The 21430-nt window shown below is 42.2% G+C and overlaps 1 protein-coding gene across 6 annotated transcripts in view; it reads left to right on the top strand.

Annotated features, from left to right (window-relative positions):
* The window catches only part of SLCO3A1 (solute carrier organic anion transporter family member 3A1), a 321546-nt gene that overhangs the window by 32470 nt on the left and 267646 nt on the right, over nt 1-21430 (top strand). The window contains exon 1 of one of the 6 annotated variants that reach the window (XM_063640090.1): nt 10142-10198. The exons of 4 other annotated variants lie outside the window; for them this stretch is intronic. In XM_063640090.1, the coding sequence (XP_063496160.1) occupies nt 10166-10198 (33 nt within the window). In that variant the 5' untranslated portion in view covers nt 10142-10165. Of the gene's footprint in view, nt 1-10141; nt 10199-12149; nt 12171-21430 lie in introns of those variants that run through there. One more of the 6 variants, XM_055277139.2, reaches the window with a different exon arrangement.

The raw sequence follows: 21430 nt of genomic DNA, 5'->3' as shown, positions 1-21430 counted from the left end.
CAGTGCTCCATGCCTGGAAGGCCCCAGTGAGCACTGACTTGGACCTGGTGATTTTCCTCTTTACGCTTTGCCCTTCCAAAGAGAGATGGAAGATTCAGCCTCAGCATCAGTGTTGTTTCTACGGTGTGACCATATTGATGTGCTTACTGACTCCTAAGTCACCTACTGGCACACAGCACAGATGCATCCAATGTCCTTATCTTTCAGGCTTTGCTTTCAAGACTTCACACTGACTACATCAATCTGAATAATCGAGCTTAACTCCAGACAATAATTCAGGGGTACGATGTGATGGCCCTCTGTTGATTCTCTTTAAAAGTTGTGAATATGAGTAATCATGGGTATTTAATGAGCTCTGCAAGATGGCAGGTGCTGACAAGTGCCTTATATATTCTGTTTCTAGTCTTGCAATTTGTATATTATCATTCAGAACCCCAGGCTCAGGAGGTTAAAGAATTCTGCTTACAGCTGAAGTTGCAGTTGATTGGGAGAGGGAGCAGGAGTTTATTCTCCCCTCTTTGTTTCTGTGTGTGTCTGTATATTGGCCAAGCCCATTTCCAGTGGGAAATCCTTCGTGGCTTTTATGGTGTTTTGTGAGAGGGCACAGGGAACTGACGTGTGAATGCCAGGTGTCATTATCACTGTCAAGTGTCTAATTCAGTGCTGGGTCATGGACAAGTTTAGAAGTGCCTTAGAATTCAGAGTTAATCCAGAGTGGGCCACAGGTTGATGACATTTTGCTTTATTCTTCAACGCTTTCCTTTTCTCTTTAGACTATTGTCATCCCATTTACCCCTTCCCCCTTCCTCGGCCATTTTCCCCAGAAGGCAGAATGGCTTGAGCTATTTCCTGCCTGAGTTTTGCTGTCAAGACCCCTGCCTGCCCAATTCCTGCAACAATGACCCTAAAGCACTAATTTCAGGCCCCTCTTTGCCTGCCTGCCTGCATGAGACATTGCAGCCACTAACCCTCCATCCTTGAGGCACCCTCTCCATTCAGTGACATGGTACTGCCTGTGTGCACAGGAGCCCTGCAGCAGCTGACCCAAACAATGCTCATTTTCATTGTGGCATCTTGGCATGGCCTGGCAGCTTTGGCCTTTTAGAACCCAGCTGGTGCCAGGGTTGCTGGCCTGCCCTGCAGAAGTGATTGGCCACTTCATAGTAATAAACAGATTTCAATCTTGGGAACTTCTGAGGCCTGCTGTTCTCTCCCTGTCTTTTATGTGTCTTTTAGATGAAAGATGTTCGAGGTAGCCACATGGTTTAATAAAACCAGGCTAGATTCAACTACCTAGGTTTAAAATATCATTCTGCTAGGCGAGCTGTGTGCCCTTGGACAAATTACTTAACCTCTCTGAATCTCTCCTTCTGTTTCTCCAAATTGAACTTAGTAATACCTACACTACAGTTTGTTCCAGGATTTAATAAGATAGTGTTTGTGAAAAGCACCTTGTTAAGGTCTTACACACTATATGTGCTGAGTAGATAATTAGTTTTCTCAGGCAGAGTCCCAAACAGAAGCTAAAGACAAATAAACCCCATGATGTGCTGCTTTCTTCTATGTAGTCATCTGTGTTTGGCAGATTTGAGATTATTTTAAACCAAAGTAAAAGAGCTTTAATTATGCTCTTGTTTATGGTTTGGTTGGTTGCATTATTAACCAATTTCGGAATACTCCCCGCCCTCTCACTGTTGCAAAGTGAAGGGCTGGCTGGGAGTCAGGAGCTGGAAGTCAATACTTCCTTTGCAGAACTTCCAGCTCTCTCTGTCTCAGAGATGGGGTTGGCAGTGTCATCTGAATGGGGTGTGGGTTCAGAGACTGGCCCGTCGAATCAGTGTGGGCTGCCGGCTCTCTTATTACCTCCTGAGCATGTTTGTCTTGGGCCCTTGTAGATATACTTGCTGTCACCCTTTGCTCTTCATTCACTTAATCTCAGTCGTGCACATCCAGTTATACAAATGACATATGCATAACTATTTGATTTTAACAAGCAGTTAGCTAAAGTGTTTAGTGTGACTCTAGAATTAAACTCTTTGGATTCCAGTCCCTTATACCAGGTTCAGAATAGCCTTAGGCATACGAAACCTCAATTTTTTTTTCTACAAAATGGGTTAGTGATAGCACTTATCTCGTAGGAGATTAGCAGGATTAACCTGTAAAAGTGCTTAACATACTCCCTGCTATGTAATAACTGTTTAATAAAAATTACTTGTATTAATAATAGCAATAGCTGGCTGGGTACAGTGGCTCATACCTGTAATCTTAGTGCTTTGGAAGACAGAGATGGAAAGATCATTTGAGGCCAGTAGTTAGAGACCAGCTTGGGCAACATAGTGAGACCTCATCTCTACAAACAAAACAAAACAAAAAAACACCACCAATTAGCTGGGCACTGTGGCACACACCTGTGGCTGTAGCTGCTCAGGAGGCTGGGGTGGGCGGATCGCTTGAGCCCAGGAGCACGAGGTTTCAGGGAGCTATGATCACGCCATTGCAGTCCAGCCTGGGTGACAGAGTGAGACTGTCTCTAAAAAAACAAGAAAAGAAAACCCAAAAAAATCTACAATTATGACTAGCTAACATATAGTTAACATTTGTGTACTTGTTATTACAGAATAAATATATTCCAGCTAGGTGGATGTGGATGGTTTTCTGCATAAACTCTTATTGTTCCTTGACTGATGTCATAACACTGGAGATGCACGCTCCTTAGATGAATGTAAGTTCTAAAATTGTTGCCAGGAAAGGACTGTGGGTGGCCCTGCTGGACCTGGAGTGCATTTGCAACACTTTATGGGCTTCATAGCACCTGTAGGCCTCTGCTGTCTCCCCTAAGGCTGTTGTTACTCATCACTCAGCACTTATTCTAGCCCTTCAATTTCCCTGGGTCTCTGGTCCAGAGCTCACACTGCCTCTCCTTACATCCCAGGGGTATCTTGACCTTTGGTAATGGGCAGTAAGATGCGTACATTAGTCTGAGGCTCCGTGCCTTATAAAACACTGTGCTGGCTTGTTCTATGAATTGACTGATCTGGAAGCTCTGTAAGGTAGGCTCATTTCAAATGCAGTTGCTGTTCGCTTAGTGTCATATATAGCATAATTATTGCACCTAGAATCTGCTTGTCTTGTCTGCACAACTGTAGGGTGGATCTGGTCTTGCTCTCATATGAAAAAAGAGATAGGCCTTGTTCTCTACATGTTCCTTTAGGCAGTTTGCCCAGGCAAATCAACCAGGCCATTAAGGTGAAAGTATGATAGCTGAATTTTGCCTTTTCCATAGGTTGTTTGAATGATTTCATTTTGCATCATTCAGAACTGTTGTCATTCTATGATGTCTAGTTCATAAATACCATTCGCCCTGAGCAATTTTCTGTTACATTTAAGACTAACCTACTTTAAGGGAAAGATAGTCTTTCCTAGTCTAGTCTGCATATCCCAGACTGAGTTATGCAGTCTGGGAAGCTTGCAGCATTAATTTCTTGCTAGAAAAACAAAATTTGTTTACATGTCCAATATTCTGCATATATTTGTGTATTTTACTCATTTATGACTATAAATATAGAGGCATATCAGCATGTATATTGTGTAAATATGTACACATTTAACATGTAGAATATAGTAGGACTGAGGTTGTGTTTTGCCTCGTGGGCAGTCTCAGTAGTCATTTACCCTCAATATTTTATTATTGAAAAATTTAAGCATAAAAGTTGAATTATACAATTAATACCCATATACCCACTGTCATGATTCTGCAATTAACATTTTGCTATATTTGCTGTGTAATTGTTCATCTCTTCATCACCATACTCATCCATTTTCATCTTCTTGCTGTGGTGGTGGTTGTATTTTTAAGTAAGTTGCCTGGTTCCTAATCATGACTATGTGCTCAGCTTGCAGGAAGCATGTATCATATCCTGGGTCTTCCTGAGCCTTTCCCGAACCTCTGTCTTACAGAGACCTTGATACCTACTCATGACTGCCACAGCCCTCCCAGTGGCCTCACCCAGAGCTCTAGCCCTATGCCTGGCATTGACAATTCTGATTCTTACTGTGCATTTCAAAGCAAGGATGTTCAAGATGTTGTGTCTCTCATTTTACTTCCTCCGATGAAGAGACTTAACTGGAATTCTGAGAAAATGCTTTCTGATCCCCATCCCTTAGCACAAGCCAAATAAAGGCTCTGTGTCTTTTAAGGCTCTGATAAATACCAACTCTTAAAGGCAGGTTGATTTAGCCTCTGGTTATTTTCCCCAGAGTTCTCTGGTCTGGGCAGCCTTCCTCACCTTCCAGCCAGCCAATCCAGGTTGACCTTGGAGGAGAAGGAGCTCTCTGCTGCTCTGACTCACTGGTGCCTCGCTACTGCCCTGGCCAGACCGCGAGGCTCAGAAGAAAGGAAGGCATTGCTGGGTGGGGACTGCCCATTGATTTTTAAGTAAAGCCTTTCTCCCTTATGATAATATCACAATAATTGCCACGTAATGTGTGCATTCTGTCAAAAATAATTGTGAGAAAGTTAAAATTTGCCCTTCATACAATTACAGAGAGAACCCGAGTCAAATACTATTTTATTTAACTCATTAATGAGGGAACCAGTGAGTTGGTAAATCCAGCTCAAAGAAACTTTTGAGGAACTTGGTATTTATTGGCATTTTGGAAAAAAAAAAAAAAGAATGATAGAAGAGAACCATTATTGGTAAGTGTGGGGGAAATTGTGATGGACCATTCAGATTAGCCACAGGTACCGTAGCTTCAGGAATATTGCCAGCAGAAAGTGCCCAGCTGTCAGTTCCCTTTAGGACTACCTTGGCTGAAGACAGCCACGTTGTCTGAAGTCAGGCTTTGTTCTAGGGCAGCCTGCACCCAATGTCTGATCCATGAGCAGATAAAAAGACCAATTCTGTTACCACTGCTTGAATCTCTTGAAGGTCACTTACCCTGTATTCAGAACTTCCCATAGGGTCAGCTAAGCCTTCTGTTGCAACTGCATCCCATCCCCAATTCTCACTGTACCCAGACCTGCTTCTTTTCCTCCCTCTTATATAGGGGTTCTAGGTTAGCCCCTAGAGTACCTCTGCATAGACTGGAGGCCCACTAGTGTTAATTCCACGGTCAGCTTCATGGGAAATTCAATCTCTACAGATACAAAATTAGTGAATGTCTTACAGGGCAATGTTTCTTTGACTTTGGGGTTTATCTTTTCTGCTGTACAGCAATCTGTAAGTTAACACGCAGCTTCACAGTGTTCGTGCCCTTAATATATAGTAAATAGGAAAATCAAACCCAGGTATATTCCTTTGCATCAGGGTTTGGCAAACTTACCATGTAAAGAGCTGTATAGTAAATATTTCAGGCTTTACAGGCCATACTGTCTGTGTTGCTCTCTCAGAACTCAACTCTGCTATAGCCGTGATGGCTACACAAATGGGCATGGCTGTGTTCCAGCGACACTCTACTTAGACAGGTGGTGAGTGGGATTTGGCCTTGGGCCATAGTATGTGGACCCCTGTCCTAGATAAATCAGTAATCCTGAGTTGGTCTATTAAACAATGTCCCAGTATGACATTGAAAGGACAGGCTGCCCCCTCCCCTCCAGCTTTGCCCTTTTGACGCTCGTAGAATATGATGTGTAATCTCCCAACAGCCTACAAAGTGCTGACATTACCACTTTGCAAATGAGGAAACAGGCTCAGGAAAGGCCTCTATGGTCTTTACTACTTAAGAAGATGATGGCTCTTGAATTGAACCTGGTAGGTCTAACCCCGAGGCCCACTCTGTCCCCACTCTTATCATCCTACCTTCCTCACTCATAGGATGCATTGGAGCAGTGTTTTTCATCACTATTTGGAGAAAAGCGCTCAACAAACAGAGCTGGCTGCAGATTCATAGAACAAAGCGGTATCTGAAGAGTCCCTGCCCAGGCCATGTCCCCTGGAATTGTCCCAGAATAGGCAGATTTACCTGTGAACAAGCTAACTGGAATGGAGGTAGGACTTATTCTCTGGCTCCAGAGGAATTTCCCAGCCTGGATAGTATTTTCCTGACCTGCATTTGTGACGTGAGTAGGAGATAAGAACAGCTTATTGTCCATAAAAGCATCCTGGCATGGAGTGGAGCTCTTATCTCAGCTGTGCCACACACTGACTGTGCCAAGCAAGCCCCTTGGTCAGCCTGAGACTCGGTTATCACAGCTAAGAAATGTGAAGGATCTTCCGTCTTACTCAGCTCTCTTTATAACTGTCCTTTAACGCAGGGCCTAGATTCCAGTTCTGACTCCATATCTCACCAGCTGCGTGACTACTCCCCAGTAACTTTCTGAAATCTCTCTGTGCTGAAATTTCCTTGTATGTAAAATGGGGATAATAATAGTATTCCTTTAACACAGCTAATATAACAATAAAATGAGTTAATATCTGTTAAGTTGTTAGAACAATCACCTGGTGCATAGCAGGTGCTATGAAAGTGTTTTGTTACTGTTATTTTTAGCACTTAGTATGATACTTGGCTAGTAATAGGTGCTGAATAAGGATTCTTCAATGCATAAATGAGCCACATAACAAATAAGCCTTAGAATAATTTCTGGAACTCAAATAGAGCTTTCTGCATTGTGGGAAGATGCCTTATCTCTGCCCTTCTGCAAGGTAGGCACTAACTAGCCACATGTAGCTGATGAATACTTGATATGTGGGTAGTATGATTAAAGAGCTTCATTTTACATTTTATTTCACTTTAATTAATTTAAACTTAGCCACATGTGGCCAGTGGCTGTCCTGTTGGACAGCCCTGTTCCAGTGGGCTCAGAGGTTGGGATTCACTTGGTCTGTGTCATAGTTGGTTTGGACTGCTATAACACGATACCATAAACTAGGTGGCTTAGAAACAACAAACATTTATTTCTCATAGTTATGAAGGCTGGAAAGTCCAAGATCAAAGTACTGGCTGATCTGGTATCTGGTAAGGGCCTGCTTTCTGGTTCATAGATGGCACCTTCTCATTGTGTCCTCACCAGGCCAAAGGGCATGGCAACTCTTTGGGGCCTCTGTTATAAGGGCACTAATCCCATTCATGAGGGCCCCACCCTCATGACTTAATCACCTCCCAAAGGCTTCACCTCCTAATATTATCACATTGGTGATTAGGTTTCAATATATGAACATTTTTAAAAGGACACAAACATTCAGACCATACAGTCTATTATCAGCATTTCTCAAACATCCGTGGGTGGTTAACATGCAGCCGGAATTGAGAACAGAGTTAGAACTTTTAGGCCAGTACTTTTTCATCTATTTATCCATCTATCCATCTATTCAACAAATGTTTGTTAAGTTCCTGTTATACATCAGTTACTCTTCTAGGAACTAGCAATCAGCAAAGATAAGGTCTTGGCTTTCAAATAACTTGTATGCAGGTAGGGAACAGATGATTGAAAAGCACACAGTGAATAGGACACTTCTGGACAAGGTACTTGAATGCCAGGAGGACCAAAAGAGGGTGTTGCCATAGTGACTGGATTGGAAGCGAAGGTGGTGCTGATCAGAAGAAGTCTTTCTTAGGAGGGGACATTTGAGCTAAGACCTGCTTGGGGAGAAATCAGCCTTGTCATGATGTGGGATAAGAGTGTTCCAGGCAGATGCAGTAGCACATTGTCCCAAGTTGAGGATGGGTTTGATCTGTTTGCAGAACAGCAAGGCAACTGGTGTGGTTTGAATTGTAAATATATGGGATGGTGGTAGGAAATGAGGTTGGAGAGGAGGGCAGGGGTGGGGGGTTTTATAGCATCTTGCAGGCCAGGGTCTGGAGTTAGGATTTTATTCCAGGCCCATGGGGAGCCACTGGAACATACTGGGTAACTTGCCATGATGTGACTTTTGTACTCAAAATATCTAATTGCCATGTAGTGTGCATGGACAATGGGGAAAGGCATAGCAGGTGTGGTGGTATCTCAGGTGAGGGGATGATGGTCGCCAGGTCATAGGTGGTGGCAGTGGAGACAGAGGAGTGGACAGATTGGAATCTGCCAAGGTAGGGCCAACTGATGGGTGGATTAAATGTGTGAAGGCAGCAGAGGCAAGGGAGGAGGGTCCCCAGCACTGTGTTGCCATGGAGTGGACGGTGGGGCTGAAGACCCCTGTAGCCTGAGGCAGCATTTTTGACTTGAATGTTCATATGTACCACTGGGGATCTTGGTAAACTGTAGAATTTGACTCTGTGGGTCTGGGGCAGGGTCTGAGATTTTTCAATTTCTAAAAGGCTCTCTGGTGATGTCAGCTACTCCTGCTGGAGCCCCACTTGATCTAGCAAGGGCTTACCCTCACCCTGCATATGCTGCCACACAGAGGCACAGAACAGTGAACTCCCGGAGGGACGGGGAGTGCGTAGAAGCAGGTTGCAGCTCGCCTGCAAGAACCCTTAAGAATCAGGGTTGAGTCTATTGTTCCTAATCCATACCTGCATCCTGGACTTATGGCTGTGAGTCTCCAGAGACTCAAGGCATTTGCTTTGTGAGGACACAGAAGTCCCTGCTTTTTTGTTTGTCCTTTGGGAACCGAGTTCTTGGGCAATTATTTCACAGCCTGTAGCAGTGTAGGTACGTCTCTTTGAGTCCAATCTTTAGAACTGCTTTGAGGGGATGTATTTTACATGAAAAAGAAGCCTTTAAAGCAAAACGAGCTGTGGGTATGAAGGCAGTGTGACTCCCTGTAAGAACCCTGTGCTAGTAACACAATGCATTTTCTTGGTGTCTGGGAGAAATGAGACTTTATCACTAGAGATATTAATAATATGATGATCAGTTTCAGCAGAAAGGAAGTTTGACTCCAAAGTCGTTCCTCTAGCTGTGGGTTCATTTCTTCATGAAACAATGAACCAGGAAAGGAAGTGTCAAGTAGTTTAATGTGATGCATATTCGTTGCTATACCAGGCCATAGGATTTAGGGCTGTTTTAAAATGAGTGTATTTCTTGTATAAAAGGGGCTAGCTCAACCATAGTGGTCATCCAGGGCTTGCACATGATGTTTTATTGAGGCAAGACTTCATATGGGAGGTTTTTGTAAATGAAACTAACATTTGATTACTGGGAGAAAATTACTGTGACTAGCCATCTGGTTTCCCAGCCAATACTTCTGCTTCTTAGTGCTTCTAGTAGTTCTTAATAATCTGTCTCGTTTCATATGATATGAGATATTGAAGCTATTTTCTTGACTTCCTCCAGCCTAAACACTTAGGATTATTGCACCAAGCATGCACTCTAGCTTTCTTCTATCTAATCTTTTGAGTTGCCGAGTGCCATGGCATTTATCGTTACAGGTTATTAAATTATGTGGTGTTTTCCATTTTTATTACGTTCTTCACTTCTAATAAATGCAAATCTTCTCTTCAGAGCTCACACAGATTTTTCAAAACTAGGCAGTGTCAAGGACAATGAACTGTGTAGACCCAGCCTTAATAAAAACTACCAATATCCTTTCTTGTTTTCCAGTAGGAAGCTATTCAGTTAAAAGCACTCAACCTGTTTGCCATTTTGCTTCTCTAAAGAAGCCTAAATCCTCCAGTTCTCAATGTTTCTGTCTCCTATTTGTTTCTCTTCCATTTCCGCAATTATAGCTAACTCCAGAGATAAAACAGGCATGGTTTAAGAGTCCTTAATGAAATATCTGCAGTTCGTAATATGGTTGTGGAATTAAAGCAGGGCCTTTTTCTGTGTTGGAAGAAATGCTCCCGGCATAAGCATATGCACATCTCTATCCTCTAACTCTAGAAAACAGCCTGTTACATCCTGGATGAGGACTCAGAGTGATGGCCCCATCACAAAGCTGAAAAAACTCTTCTTTATCTGCCAAAAAAATAAAAGTCAGATGCATGGTGCAGTCACGATTGCTTCTCACAGGTAGGACACCAGGTAGAAATGACACTTGGAGGTTCATAGGTTTGGTTGTGTCCCCACCCAAATCTCATCTTGAATTGTAGCTCCCATAATCCCCACATGTTGTGGGAGGGACCCAGTGGGAGGTAATTGACTCATGGGGGTGAGTTTTCCCGTGCTGTTCTCGTGATAGTGAGTAAGTCTCATGAGATTTGATGGTTTTATAAAGGGCAGATCCCCTGTGCACGCTGTCTTGCCTGCTGCCATGTAAGACATACTTTTGCTTCTCTGCCACCTGCCACCATGATTGTGAGGCCTCCCCAGCCATGTGGAACGGTGAGTCCATTAAACCTCTTTTTCTTTACGAATTACCCAGTCTCAGGTATGTCTTTATTAGCAGTGTGAAAACAGACTAATACAGAGGTGCTTTTTCTGGAGGGACACTCTGATTAGTGTGAATAAAGGTGAGTCTTATGTAAGATGTTTATCGTCAGGACATGCTGTGTCTTGTAAGAAAATAATCCAAATGGTACTTAGAAAATGTCTCAGTGATACCAGCCATGATGCTGAGGAGAGGTATTGTGGGCTTTTAGGAGCCAGACAGTCGTGGGTGAAACCTGTCTCTGCCACTTGTAGCTCTGTGATTTTAGGAACGATATGTAACTTTTGTGATCTTTAGTTGCCTCTGGAAAATGGAGATGATAATGCTGTTTTAGCAGCCGGAAAGTTGTGAGAAATCAAAGTAACCGTAAGATAAGTTCCTACCACACTATTTGCCATTGTCTATACAATTATTGCTTTTAAAATAAAGACAGGCTGGATGCGGTGGTGCACGCCTGTAATCCCAGTACTTTGAGAGGCTGAGGTGGGCAGATCAGGAGTTCGAGACCAGCCTGGCCAACATGATGAAACCCCATCTCTACTAAAAATTAGCCGGGCATGATGGCAGGCACCTATAATCCCAGCTACTCGGGAGGCTGAGGCACGGGAATTGCTTGAACCCAGGAGGCAGAGGTTGCAGTGAGCCAAGATTGCGCCACTGCGCTCCAGCCTGGGCAATGGAGCGAGACTCTGTCTAAAAACGAACAAACAAACAAACAAACCCCCAAAACATATAAAGCTAGATGTTCCAACTAATGTCCTTTCCTGGTTTTTAACTTTCTTTGGATCAAAATAAAAAATCAACAGCCTTCTTCTGATTTCTGACAGTTTCTTTTGTGCTGGTGCCTTTGACTATCTCAAAACATGGCTGCAGGTGTTTTCCCAGCTGATGAAATGCTGGGACTGTCCTCTTGATAAAGTTAGTCTCCCTGGACAGTGGTGGCTGAGTGGATTGGTGTGCTCCCATCTGCTAGGCTGAGTCTACCCTGCAGCGTCGGCTGCAGCAGCAGTGTGTTAAGGGCAGTGTTGGAACAGACTGTTCTCTCTGTTTTCTGACCTGCCCAGGCATATCCTGCAGTGGATGACATGTGAGCATGAGGATGGGTGCAGGAGGCAAAAGGGAGCTGAAACTGCAGGGCAGAGCCAGGCGAAGTTGAGAACAAGAAGGAATCGTTGCTCTACACACACAGGGTTTTTAAGTTAGAAAAATATCATGAGATGCAGAAAGCAGGTGCGCATGGTTTGTTTCTGGTGTTCTTGGCTTGCGTTAAGGTGACTCTCTCGACACATTTTCTAAGTGTGAAGTTGGAGGTAGTGTGACCCAGTTAACATTATAGGGCTCCGTCATTTCTGGAGATGCATCTGGTGACTATCCATCATGTACCAAACACCTGCCTAAGAACAGAACTGTGTCCCTGCATCACTGGTGCACACAGCAACATGCTCTAAGCTTGTTGATCCCCAGTTAGGCAATAATCACTTTCTCACTGAGGTTAAGAAGGCCTTGTCCTGTAACTGGAGAGACAATGCCTCTATTCCAGAAGCTTGAGATCACAGTCTTTCCAGAGAGTGCATTTCCTTTTACATTTGCTAATATTTCTAATACTGTATTAGACTTGCTTGTCTATGCAGTTTCCGCAAACAATGTGTCTCTCTTGGCTTTCAGCTTTTATTAGACACAAACATCTCATTTCTGTAATTGTTCTCCTGTCAGGCCTGGCTCCATTATTCTCTGGCCTCCAGAGCTATTTGAGTCTCTTCTGGAGGGCTGAGAAGGCTGCACTCCCTTCCTCATTTCCAGTGGATCTGGGAAAACTCAGCTAAAGGAATTTAACATTTCGATCTGCAAGATACTAACATCATCCTCAGTGGCTTGGCATCTTCTTCCCTTAACTGTGAGACTCCAGAGCATGCATTTTCGATGGAGGTGATATCACTTCTAGTGGAGGGAAAATTACTTCTGGGTAGGGGAGGGAGGCACAAACTTACTCTTTTTATGTATAAAGCAAAATATACATATTATGCATATATAGAAAGATTTACATTTAATTGGTAGTATTAAAATTTCTCGGGGGGGACAATTAGGAAGAAATGTCTAAAAAGGTTCTTGGAGGTGATAATGAAGAGAGGTTAAAAAACACTGCTGAGAATTTTATTCTTCATGGCTCATATCACCCAGTCACAACAAATAATGCATAAAATGAAACTCTTTAGTTCTCTCCTTGGGATGAAGAGTGGCCAGGTGCCATACTGGAAGGAGGGAAGGGCTGGTGTGTTCCCAAGTGAAGAGCAATTCAAAACTCCTTGGAGAAAGTCATCAATGAGGTTTAAACAGCATTGGAATCTCCCAGAGGGTTTCAACATACCAACTCCTGGGTTCTGCAAATGTACCCCAGAAACATTCTGGAACTCTGGACAGCACTTGGGTGATTCCTAAATATCCAGGCCAACACAAAGTCTGTAACCTCTGATCTGGAACAAGGAGAGAGAGTGACTTAGAAGGGAAGCTAGTTCAGTGTGGGGGTAGGGGGATGGGGCTATTTTGCAGGCGTTTCCCTAACTAGCTCCCTTCACCTCTGTGCTTTGGTAAACTAGACAGTACCTGGTTAGTTCACCAACTGTCCCCCTGCCTTTTCCACTTTGATGCATTTGCTTATTGAGTGATCTCTACTTGGAGTTCCCTTTCTTTTATCATAAACTAACAACATTCTATTTACTCTATAAGATGTATGTAGTTCCAACATGACTCCTCTTGCAGGAAGCTTTTCGTGAACCTCTCCCAGTTCTGCCCCATTTTTTCATTGCATTTATGACATTCCACCTTACATTTTGATCATTTCTGTGCATTGTCTTTTTTTCCATTTTATTGAGGTATAATTTATATACCATAAAATCTGTCCATGCTAAGTATAAAAGTCAATGATTTTTAACAAATTCATAAAGTTATGCATTCATCACCATACTCAGTTTTAAAACATTCCATCCCTCCAAAAAGTTGCTGATGCCCAGTTGTGGTAAGTTCCTGCCCCATCTCCATCTTCCAAACAACCTACTTTCTTTCTCCATAGCTTTCCATTTTCTGGACATTTCATACAAACAGAATCATGCAATATATATAGTCTTTCACATCTGGCTTCTTTCAATTAGCATATCTTTTTGAGGTTAATCTACATTATAGCATGTATTAATAGTTTGTTCCATTTCACTGCCACTACTATTCATTGGTATTGGAATTTAGTAGATACTGTATTTATCAGATTGTATTGGTGTTATATTTTTGGGTATATCACATTTTGTTTCTCTATTAACCATTCATGGATGTTTGACTTGTTTCCAATGTGATGTTATTATGAATAATTCTATTTGCTGTCAATATAAATGTATGTTTTTAATTCTCTTAGGTAGATACCTGGGAGTGGAATTACTGGGTCGTGTGGTAAATTTATGTTTAACTTTTTAAGAAGCTGTTCAACTGCTTTTCAAAGTGGCTGTAACCATTTTATCTTTTATGTTCCCACTAGCAGTATCTGGGTGTTCCAATTTCCTCAGATGGATGTGAATACTTTGTATTGTCTGGTTTTTTTTTTGTTTGTTTTTATTTTTGTGTTTTGAGATGGAGTCTTGCTCTATCACCATGCTGGAGTGCAGTGGTGTGATCTCAGCTCACTGCAACCTCCACTTCCTGGGTTCAAGTGATTCTCCTGCCTCAGCCTCCCAAGTAGCTGGGATTACAGGTGCATGCCACTATGCCCGGCTAATTTTTGTATTTTCAGTAGAGACGGGGTTTCACCATGTTGGCCAGGCTGGTCTCAAACTCCTGACCTCAGGTGATCCGCCCACCTTGGCCTCCCAAAGTGCTGGAATTACAGGTGTGAGCCACCGTGCCTGGCCTGTTTGTATTTTTCATTATACATATTCTACTGGGTGGGTAGTGGTATCTCATTGTGACATTTTATTTGCATTTCCCTAAAGACTAATGATGCTAAAAATCTTTTCAAATGCTTGTTAGACATTTGTATATCTTCTTTGGTGAAATATCTACTCAAATTACTTGCCTATTTTAAATTGAGTTGTTTGTCATTTTACTGTTGATTTGTAAGGTTGGTAGGTAGTTTTGTTCAAATCATCTTTATCCTTGCTGATTTTCTGTCTCATTGTTTCATCAATTATTGAGAGGGATATTAACCTCTCCAAATATTACGGTTGCATTGTTTATTTCTCCTTTCATTTTGTCAATTTTTACTTCATGTATTATGGGGCTCTATTATTAGGTTGATGTAGTTGCATTTACACCTGCCATTTTGTGATTTGTTTTATGTCTCATCTTTTTTTTTGTTCCTTTGTTTCTTCTTTATTGTACTCTTTTGTGTTAAATATTTTCTCATGTTTGATTTTGATTCCTTTTCCCCATGTTTTGAAGTATTTTCTTAGTGATTGCATGTATAATATGTGTCTTAAGTTATCACAGTGTACTTCAGATCAGTACTAAAATTCTCTAGAACATGGAAACTTTCCTCCAGTATAGCTCCATTTCATCCCCCTCCTTTGTAGTTTTATTGTCATACATATTACATCTATATCTTATAAATGCAGGGTTATGGTTCTATGCAATCTAATGCCTTTTAAAGAAGTTAAGAGAAGAAGAAAAATACATTTATATAGCCTTTTGTATTTACTTACATATTTAACTTTTCTGGTGTTCTTTATTAATGTATATCTTAGTGTATATTTGAGTTACTATATGGTATCATTTCCTTTCCATCTGAAGGAATTCCTTTATTATTTTTTCAAGGAAGATTTGCTAGCAATGAATCCCCCAAGTCTCTGTTTATCTAGGAATACCTTTATTTTGCCTTCATTTTCAAATGAAAGCTTTGCCAGATGTAGAATTCTTGGTTGACAGTTTGTTTGCTTTCAGAACTTTAAATACGTTGTTTCTGATGAAAAGTCAGCTCTTAATCTTATTGATGACTCTGGGTATGTGAGGAGTTGCCATCTTTTCTTGCTGCTTTCATAATTTTCTGTTGGTCTTTGCCTTTTAACAAACTATAATGTGTCTAGGTGGGGATCTTTTTGTGTTTGTCCTTCTTTGGGGTTCATTGAGCTTGCTGGACCTGTAGATTCATGTATTTCACTACATTGTGGATGTTTGGGCCATTATTTCTTCAATTTTTTTTTCTGCCTCTTTCTCTTTTTTCTTTATTGGACTCTATTGCATATATATTGGTATGCTTGGTGGTGTCCTAAAGGTCTCTGAAGCTCTGTTCATTTTTCTTCTCTGTGCTTCAGATTGCATAATTCTTACTGATTATTTTCCAAGTTTACTGATTTACTGATTCTTTCCTCTGACACCTCATATCTGATATCAAGCTCCTTTTGTGAATTTTTCATTTCGTTTATTATACTTTTCAACTCTAGAATTTCCATTCGGTTCCCTTTTTTTAAAGAAAAATAATTTCTATATCTCTTTTTTTAAGAGACAAGAGTCTCACTGTGTCACCCAGGCTGTAGTGCAGTGACATGATCATAGTTCAGTGAAACCTCAAACTCCTAGGCTCAAGTGATTCTCCCATCCCAGCCTCCTGAGCAGCTAGGGCTCTCTCCAGTGTGTGCTCATGGCTTTCTGGTCAACCAGAGATAATGGGGAGAGCTTAAGGATCCCTATGGCTGATCCCTGTCTTCCGTTTAAAATTCTGTTTAGTTTGCCAGTCTTTTGCTTGCCCCAACCAGGACTACTGGTTGCAGCCTCAGGGTAGCTGAGGGGGATTTCCTTGTTTATTTGCAATCGATATTGCTTTCCTTACTGACAATGTCACTAAGTGTGGAGTTTTTCACATCACACTCCAAAGTGAACTCCCTCCAACAGTGGGGTTGCTGGTATGCATGGCCAGCCCTGCCTGCCACTGTTGTGCCAACCTACATAGGAGTAGGAGGGAGGGCAAGAACCAGATTCCCACTGATCTACCCAGAAGTTTTAAATGAATTAATGTTCCTCAATTTGTTGTATGTTTTGTCCACATCTTGAAATGGTTGTTTTTGACAGTTTTATCATTGTTTTTGAGAGGATTTGCCAGGCTTCTCACACTGCCATTCTAGCCCCATTGTCTTTTTCCGTTTTCTAGAGAGGAAAACTCATGGGGCAGATAAAGTATGGATTCTGGCACCAGATTGCCTGGGCTTGAATGCTGACCCTGCCATTTGCAAGCTGCAAGACCTTGGGCAAATTACTAGACCTTGGACAAATAACTTTTGTGCTTCTGTATCTTCATCTGCAAATTGGAAATAATAATAGTACTTACCTAACAAGGTTGTTGTAAGAATGAAATGGATTCATCTGCATAGTGATAGCAATGGTGCTTGTTACTGCAAATGCAATATGTTAGCTCTTTTTATTGGTGCAGCAGGGGCAGGGGCTGTATCTTACTTGGCACTTTAAACCTTGCACCACCATCCTTGGTCTGGTGGCTTGCACGTAGTCAGCTCATTGGATTCTCAGATCATCTTTCTTAAGTGGTGCTTGACATACGGAGGAAATGAGGACAGCTCTCAGAATAACTGAAGATGCGAGGAGGAGGGACTGCAGGGGACCTGAGGAACAGATGGCCTGGTGCCTCGTTGAGGCCAAAGGTTGGTCAGTGTGTTTCCCTCCTAGCTCTAGGAACTGCCCAAATTGCCTGGTGCTGCTCAGATGCCATTGAATTTGAGATGAGGTCTGTACACTTGCATTTCCAATCCAACAAATTAATTAGCACAATTGCCACCATTTCAGAAGCTCTGTTGTGTCGGGCACTTCAGGAGTGGACAGGACAATGTGGCAAGGATGCTGATTTTTAGGTATTTTTGCAAAAGGGAGTGGTTGTGGGGGAGCTGTGGGAGAGCGGGGGGTCTCATGGTGTGTACTTACCAACCTCAGCCGTTTCTCACCCACACAGAGCCATAGAGCAAATGAGAGATTGGTGCCTCTTCCTCCAGTGGACACAGCTAGGGTGAACAAAGTGTGGGATGCCTTCATGGAGGGAGGCATATGTCCTACGCAGCTGTATGCAGTGATCCTGGCTTAGCCACCACGTGTCCAGCTCTGTGCTCAGGAGCAGGGCAGCATGGCCATAAGACGGTAACCATAGATATGAAATCTGCCTACATAGGTTTGACTGAGGTGTACCCAGCAAATGGGGACTTTCTTATGATTCTTAACAGAAGGACTGAAGGAGGATGGCAATGACAAGAAAGGTGATTGTTGAATTTAAGTTGTTGTTTTACATGGATGAGGATCGGGTGTGCTTGTGGAGAGGGTAGGGGTGGAGCCAGTGGAGAGGGTGAGAGTGAAGAGGAGGAAACAGGATACAGTGATGGAGAAAGGTCTTCAGGAGATGGGAAGGAGTGGGTTGGGTAGAGGGATCTGTGTTCAGCCAGAGGGAGGGCCACGCTTTTCCTGGGTGGAGGTGAGGTACCCCACAGCACATGCCCTCACTTCCCCTTCCTCTGAAGAGGGTCCCACGTTTGGCTTCAGCAGGAAGAGGCACTGCTGTTACATCATGCACTGATGTTAACCTCTCTGCTCATGTGTTCAATTACAGGTACACCTTTTGCTATTTATTTGGGTACTTATTGGTATAGCATTTGTAGCACCTTGACCAGATACCATGCATCCAACAAGTAGGAAACTGTTTTACTCCTGAGGGAGTGAGACCAAGTAGTGTTGTGTCTACTTTTCTCCTAACGCAGGGGGAGTAGAGTTAAACTGGGCGTCAGGTGTGTCATTTGCAGGTGCGTGATCCATTGCAAATTGCTTCATTCCTCTGGGCTTCTGGTTCCTCCTAGTAGACTGCAAGGAATGGACTAGATCATATCAACATCCAATTAGCAGTTAATATCCGTTGGTCCTGTGGTCGGTCACTGTGTGTCTCAGATGAAGCCAGTGAGGGTGTTTTGTGCCTGAGATACACTAAAATAGGAGTAGAAGGACACACAGGTCGATCAGAGCAGCGAGCTGACAGAGGCAGGTCGGAGAAGGTGAGTTCTTATGGTTCGTGGTTGTTTTTTTCACTGCTCTGACACTAGAATTGGACTTTGTTATTCTGGAAGCTTTTTAATGCTGCATGTGGGAGGATGCTATTTTGTTCTGACCTGTGTTTATTCTGTACCTACATGCACAAGCTTTGGTCATCATATTATTTTATTAGCATATTTATGGAGATTCATTTCCAAGAGAGGATATAATTAGGTGGAAATTTGTTATCTTGACAGTTAGGATTTAACCCTACCTGTCTGATGGTTTGCTCTTGAGGCATTTATATACAATGATTTTGTACCCTGACCTGGTAGAGATGGGTTGTTAGCAGTACAGTCCTATGGAATTACAAGTAGAATTTGAAGGCCAAGAAAAAAAGACATGAGATGCTTACGCTCATCCCCGACATCCCGCATCATTGCTCTTGCATGGCTGCAGGCTTGGGTCTGAGATTCCTGGGAACCAAAGCAAACAGGGAAATACAGCTATAATCACATTATTTATAGACTTTGGTTGGGTGTAGCTAAGGTGAGAGAAACAGTAGAACTAGTTCCCAGGAGAAACAGAGCTTTTGCTAGACCTTAATTTTAAAAATGTCTCATATCTGCCTTAAACCAATGTTTCTGATAGTATATATAGCTATCCCTTGGTATCTGCGGGATATCCAGGGCCCTCTGCAGATACCAAAATCTGAAGAAGCTCAAGTCCATCAAAGAACATAGTATAGCATTGGACTTTAACTTATGAAATCCTTTCATATACTTTAAATCTTCTCTAGATTACTTGTAATACCTAATGCAGTATAAATGGTTCTTATACTATTGATTTTTAATTTATGTTATTTTGATTGCTGTGGTTTTTTTTTTTAATTTTTATTTTTTTCCGGATATTTTGGATCCATGGTTGGTCGAATCCCTGGATGGACCTGTGGAAATGGACGGCAGGCTATATATATGTTTTCAAGGAATGCTTAGGTTTTTTTTTTTTTAAGTTACATTGTCAAGGGAGTTTCAAGAAATCCTTCATAATATATATTTCGATGGATTTTTGACAGTAAATATTACCATTTGGAAAACTTGTAAAAGTCTTGTAAAGAAAACTATTTATCTTTGTTCAACCCAGAGTTTTAAAAATTTCATATGACCTCAGAACTCTTTTTCCTCCTTATATAACTTTTAACAATAACTAAACTTATCATTACTTTTCAGGGCAAGTTTGGTCACCAATTTGCTTGGGGCTGCCTCTGCTTAGCTGATAGGCCCATTAGCCTTCACCTCCAGGTCAGGGGCCACCTCGCCGACACAGGGGCACAGTGCTTGGTCACTTGGGTGCTATGGGACCAGTGGGGTTGGGCATCAATCCTGGCTCTGTGCCTTAGCTGCGTGGCATCAATGGGATAGTGATCTTCTCTGGGCTCAGGTTCCTCATCTGTAGAATGGGATAATAATATTTCTGCCTCATGGAATCATAGTGGAGAATAAGTGTGTCAGAATACGTAAAGCACTCCATACTGGATTTGACATAAGTAATAACAAATGTTCAATATGATTGTAGTTAATGATACCCCCATTCCAGAGCTTGCTCTGATGAGACACTTTTCTCCTCAGTTGCTAGGAGCTAACTATGTGCTATTTCTTTGGGTACTGATTGTGTGTTTTTCCTTATTCCGGTAGAGAGAAACTTTATTCATCCTTTATGATAATTACCTGTTTTCATAGTTGTTGTCTCCATGATACTGTGAGCTGGTTGAGGGCAGAGACCAGGTCTTATCAAACTTTGCATATCCAGCCCCTGGCATGCTACAGCTTTGCAATAAAGGATTTTCAATGCATTTGACAGGAAGCCGGGGCCCTGGGGCATATAAAGAAGCCCGATTCAGTGAAAACAGTTCTGCCTATAGCAGCATGTGTGTGTGCATAAATCAAATGAGTGCCTTAGACTAAGATCTCTGTCTTGAGAATATGTCTGGTCCTCTATGCATTTTTATTGAATGCTGAGGAAATCATTGAAATCATTATTCTTAAAGTTTATCTAATAAAAGAGCCCTGGCACCACAGAAGTTGGTGTGTTAAAGGTGTGAAACACAAACTATTAATAATAGCCTGATGCAAAAATATCTGGAAATGAATTGAAAGCTCCGATCCTGAGTGGTAGAAAATTCTATTAGTTGACTGTACCCAGGAGGGATGGAGAGTCTTTATTTTTGTATGATGGACCAAAGAGCTACAGAGAAAAATCAATGATGAGATTTATAAGTAGGAAGCAATTAAATTGAGTTGTGTTTTTTTTTAAAGAGACAATCATGAAATGTTACATACTCTCAGAATGATCAATGAACATAAAAATCCACTAAATATAAGGAATAATAACATTTGCCTCAATTTTACTTTAGGGTCGTTTAGAGGAAAGAGTGGAAGAAAAGGGAGATGAGAGAAACTAAGAAATGGAGTATAGAGGAAACGGTAGCCTGAGGAAGGTACAAATAGTGAAGTAGAAAAAAATGCAGGCGATGGCAGAGATGGAGTCTTAAAGGACAGACCAAGGAGGCCTTTCTTTTTTTTTTTGTTTTCTTTAAGATGGAGTCTCACTCTGTTGCCCAGGCTGGAGTGCACTGGTGCAATCTCACTCAGCTCACTGCAACTCTGCCACCCGGGTTCAAGCGATTCTCCTGCCTCAGCCTCCCGAGTAGCTGGGATTACAGGCACCAGCCACCAAGTCTGGCTAATTTTTGTATTTTTAGTAGAGACGGGGTTTCACCATGTTGTCCAGGCTGGTCTTGAACTCCTGACCTCAGGTGATTCGCACACCTTGGCCTCCCAAAGTGCTGGGATTACAGGCATGAGCCACTGTGCCTGGCCCAAGGAGGCCTTTCTTTTTCTTCATTTTTTTTTTTTTTTTTTTTTTTGAGACAGAGTCTCACTCTGTCACCCAGGCTGGAGTGCAGTGGCATGATATTGGCTCACTGCAACCTCTGCCTCCCAGGCAGATTCTCCTGCCTCAGCCTCCTGAGTAGCTGGGATTACAAGCATGTGCCACCATGCCCAGCTAATTTTTTTTTTTGCATTTTTAGTAGACACGGGGTTTCACCATATTGATCAGGCTGGTCTTGAACTCCTGACCTCAGGTGATCCGCCCATCTTGGCCTCCCAAAGTGCTGGGATTACAGGCGTGAGTCA

The sequence above is a fragment of the Symphalangus syndactylus genome, chromosome 5 (assembly GCF_028878055.3).
Source record: "Symphalangus syndactylus isolate Jambi chromosome 5, NHGRI_mSymSyn1-v2.1_pri, whole genome shotgun sequence".
Classification (NCBI taxonomy): Eukaryota; Metazoa; Chordata; class Mammalia; order Primates; family Hylobatidae; genus Symphalangus; species Symphalangus syndactylus.
Note: the sequence above shows the minus strand (reverse complement) of the source record. Positions and strands in the feature narration are given on the sequence as shown.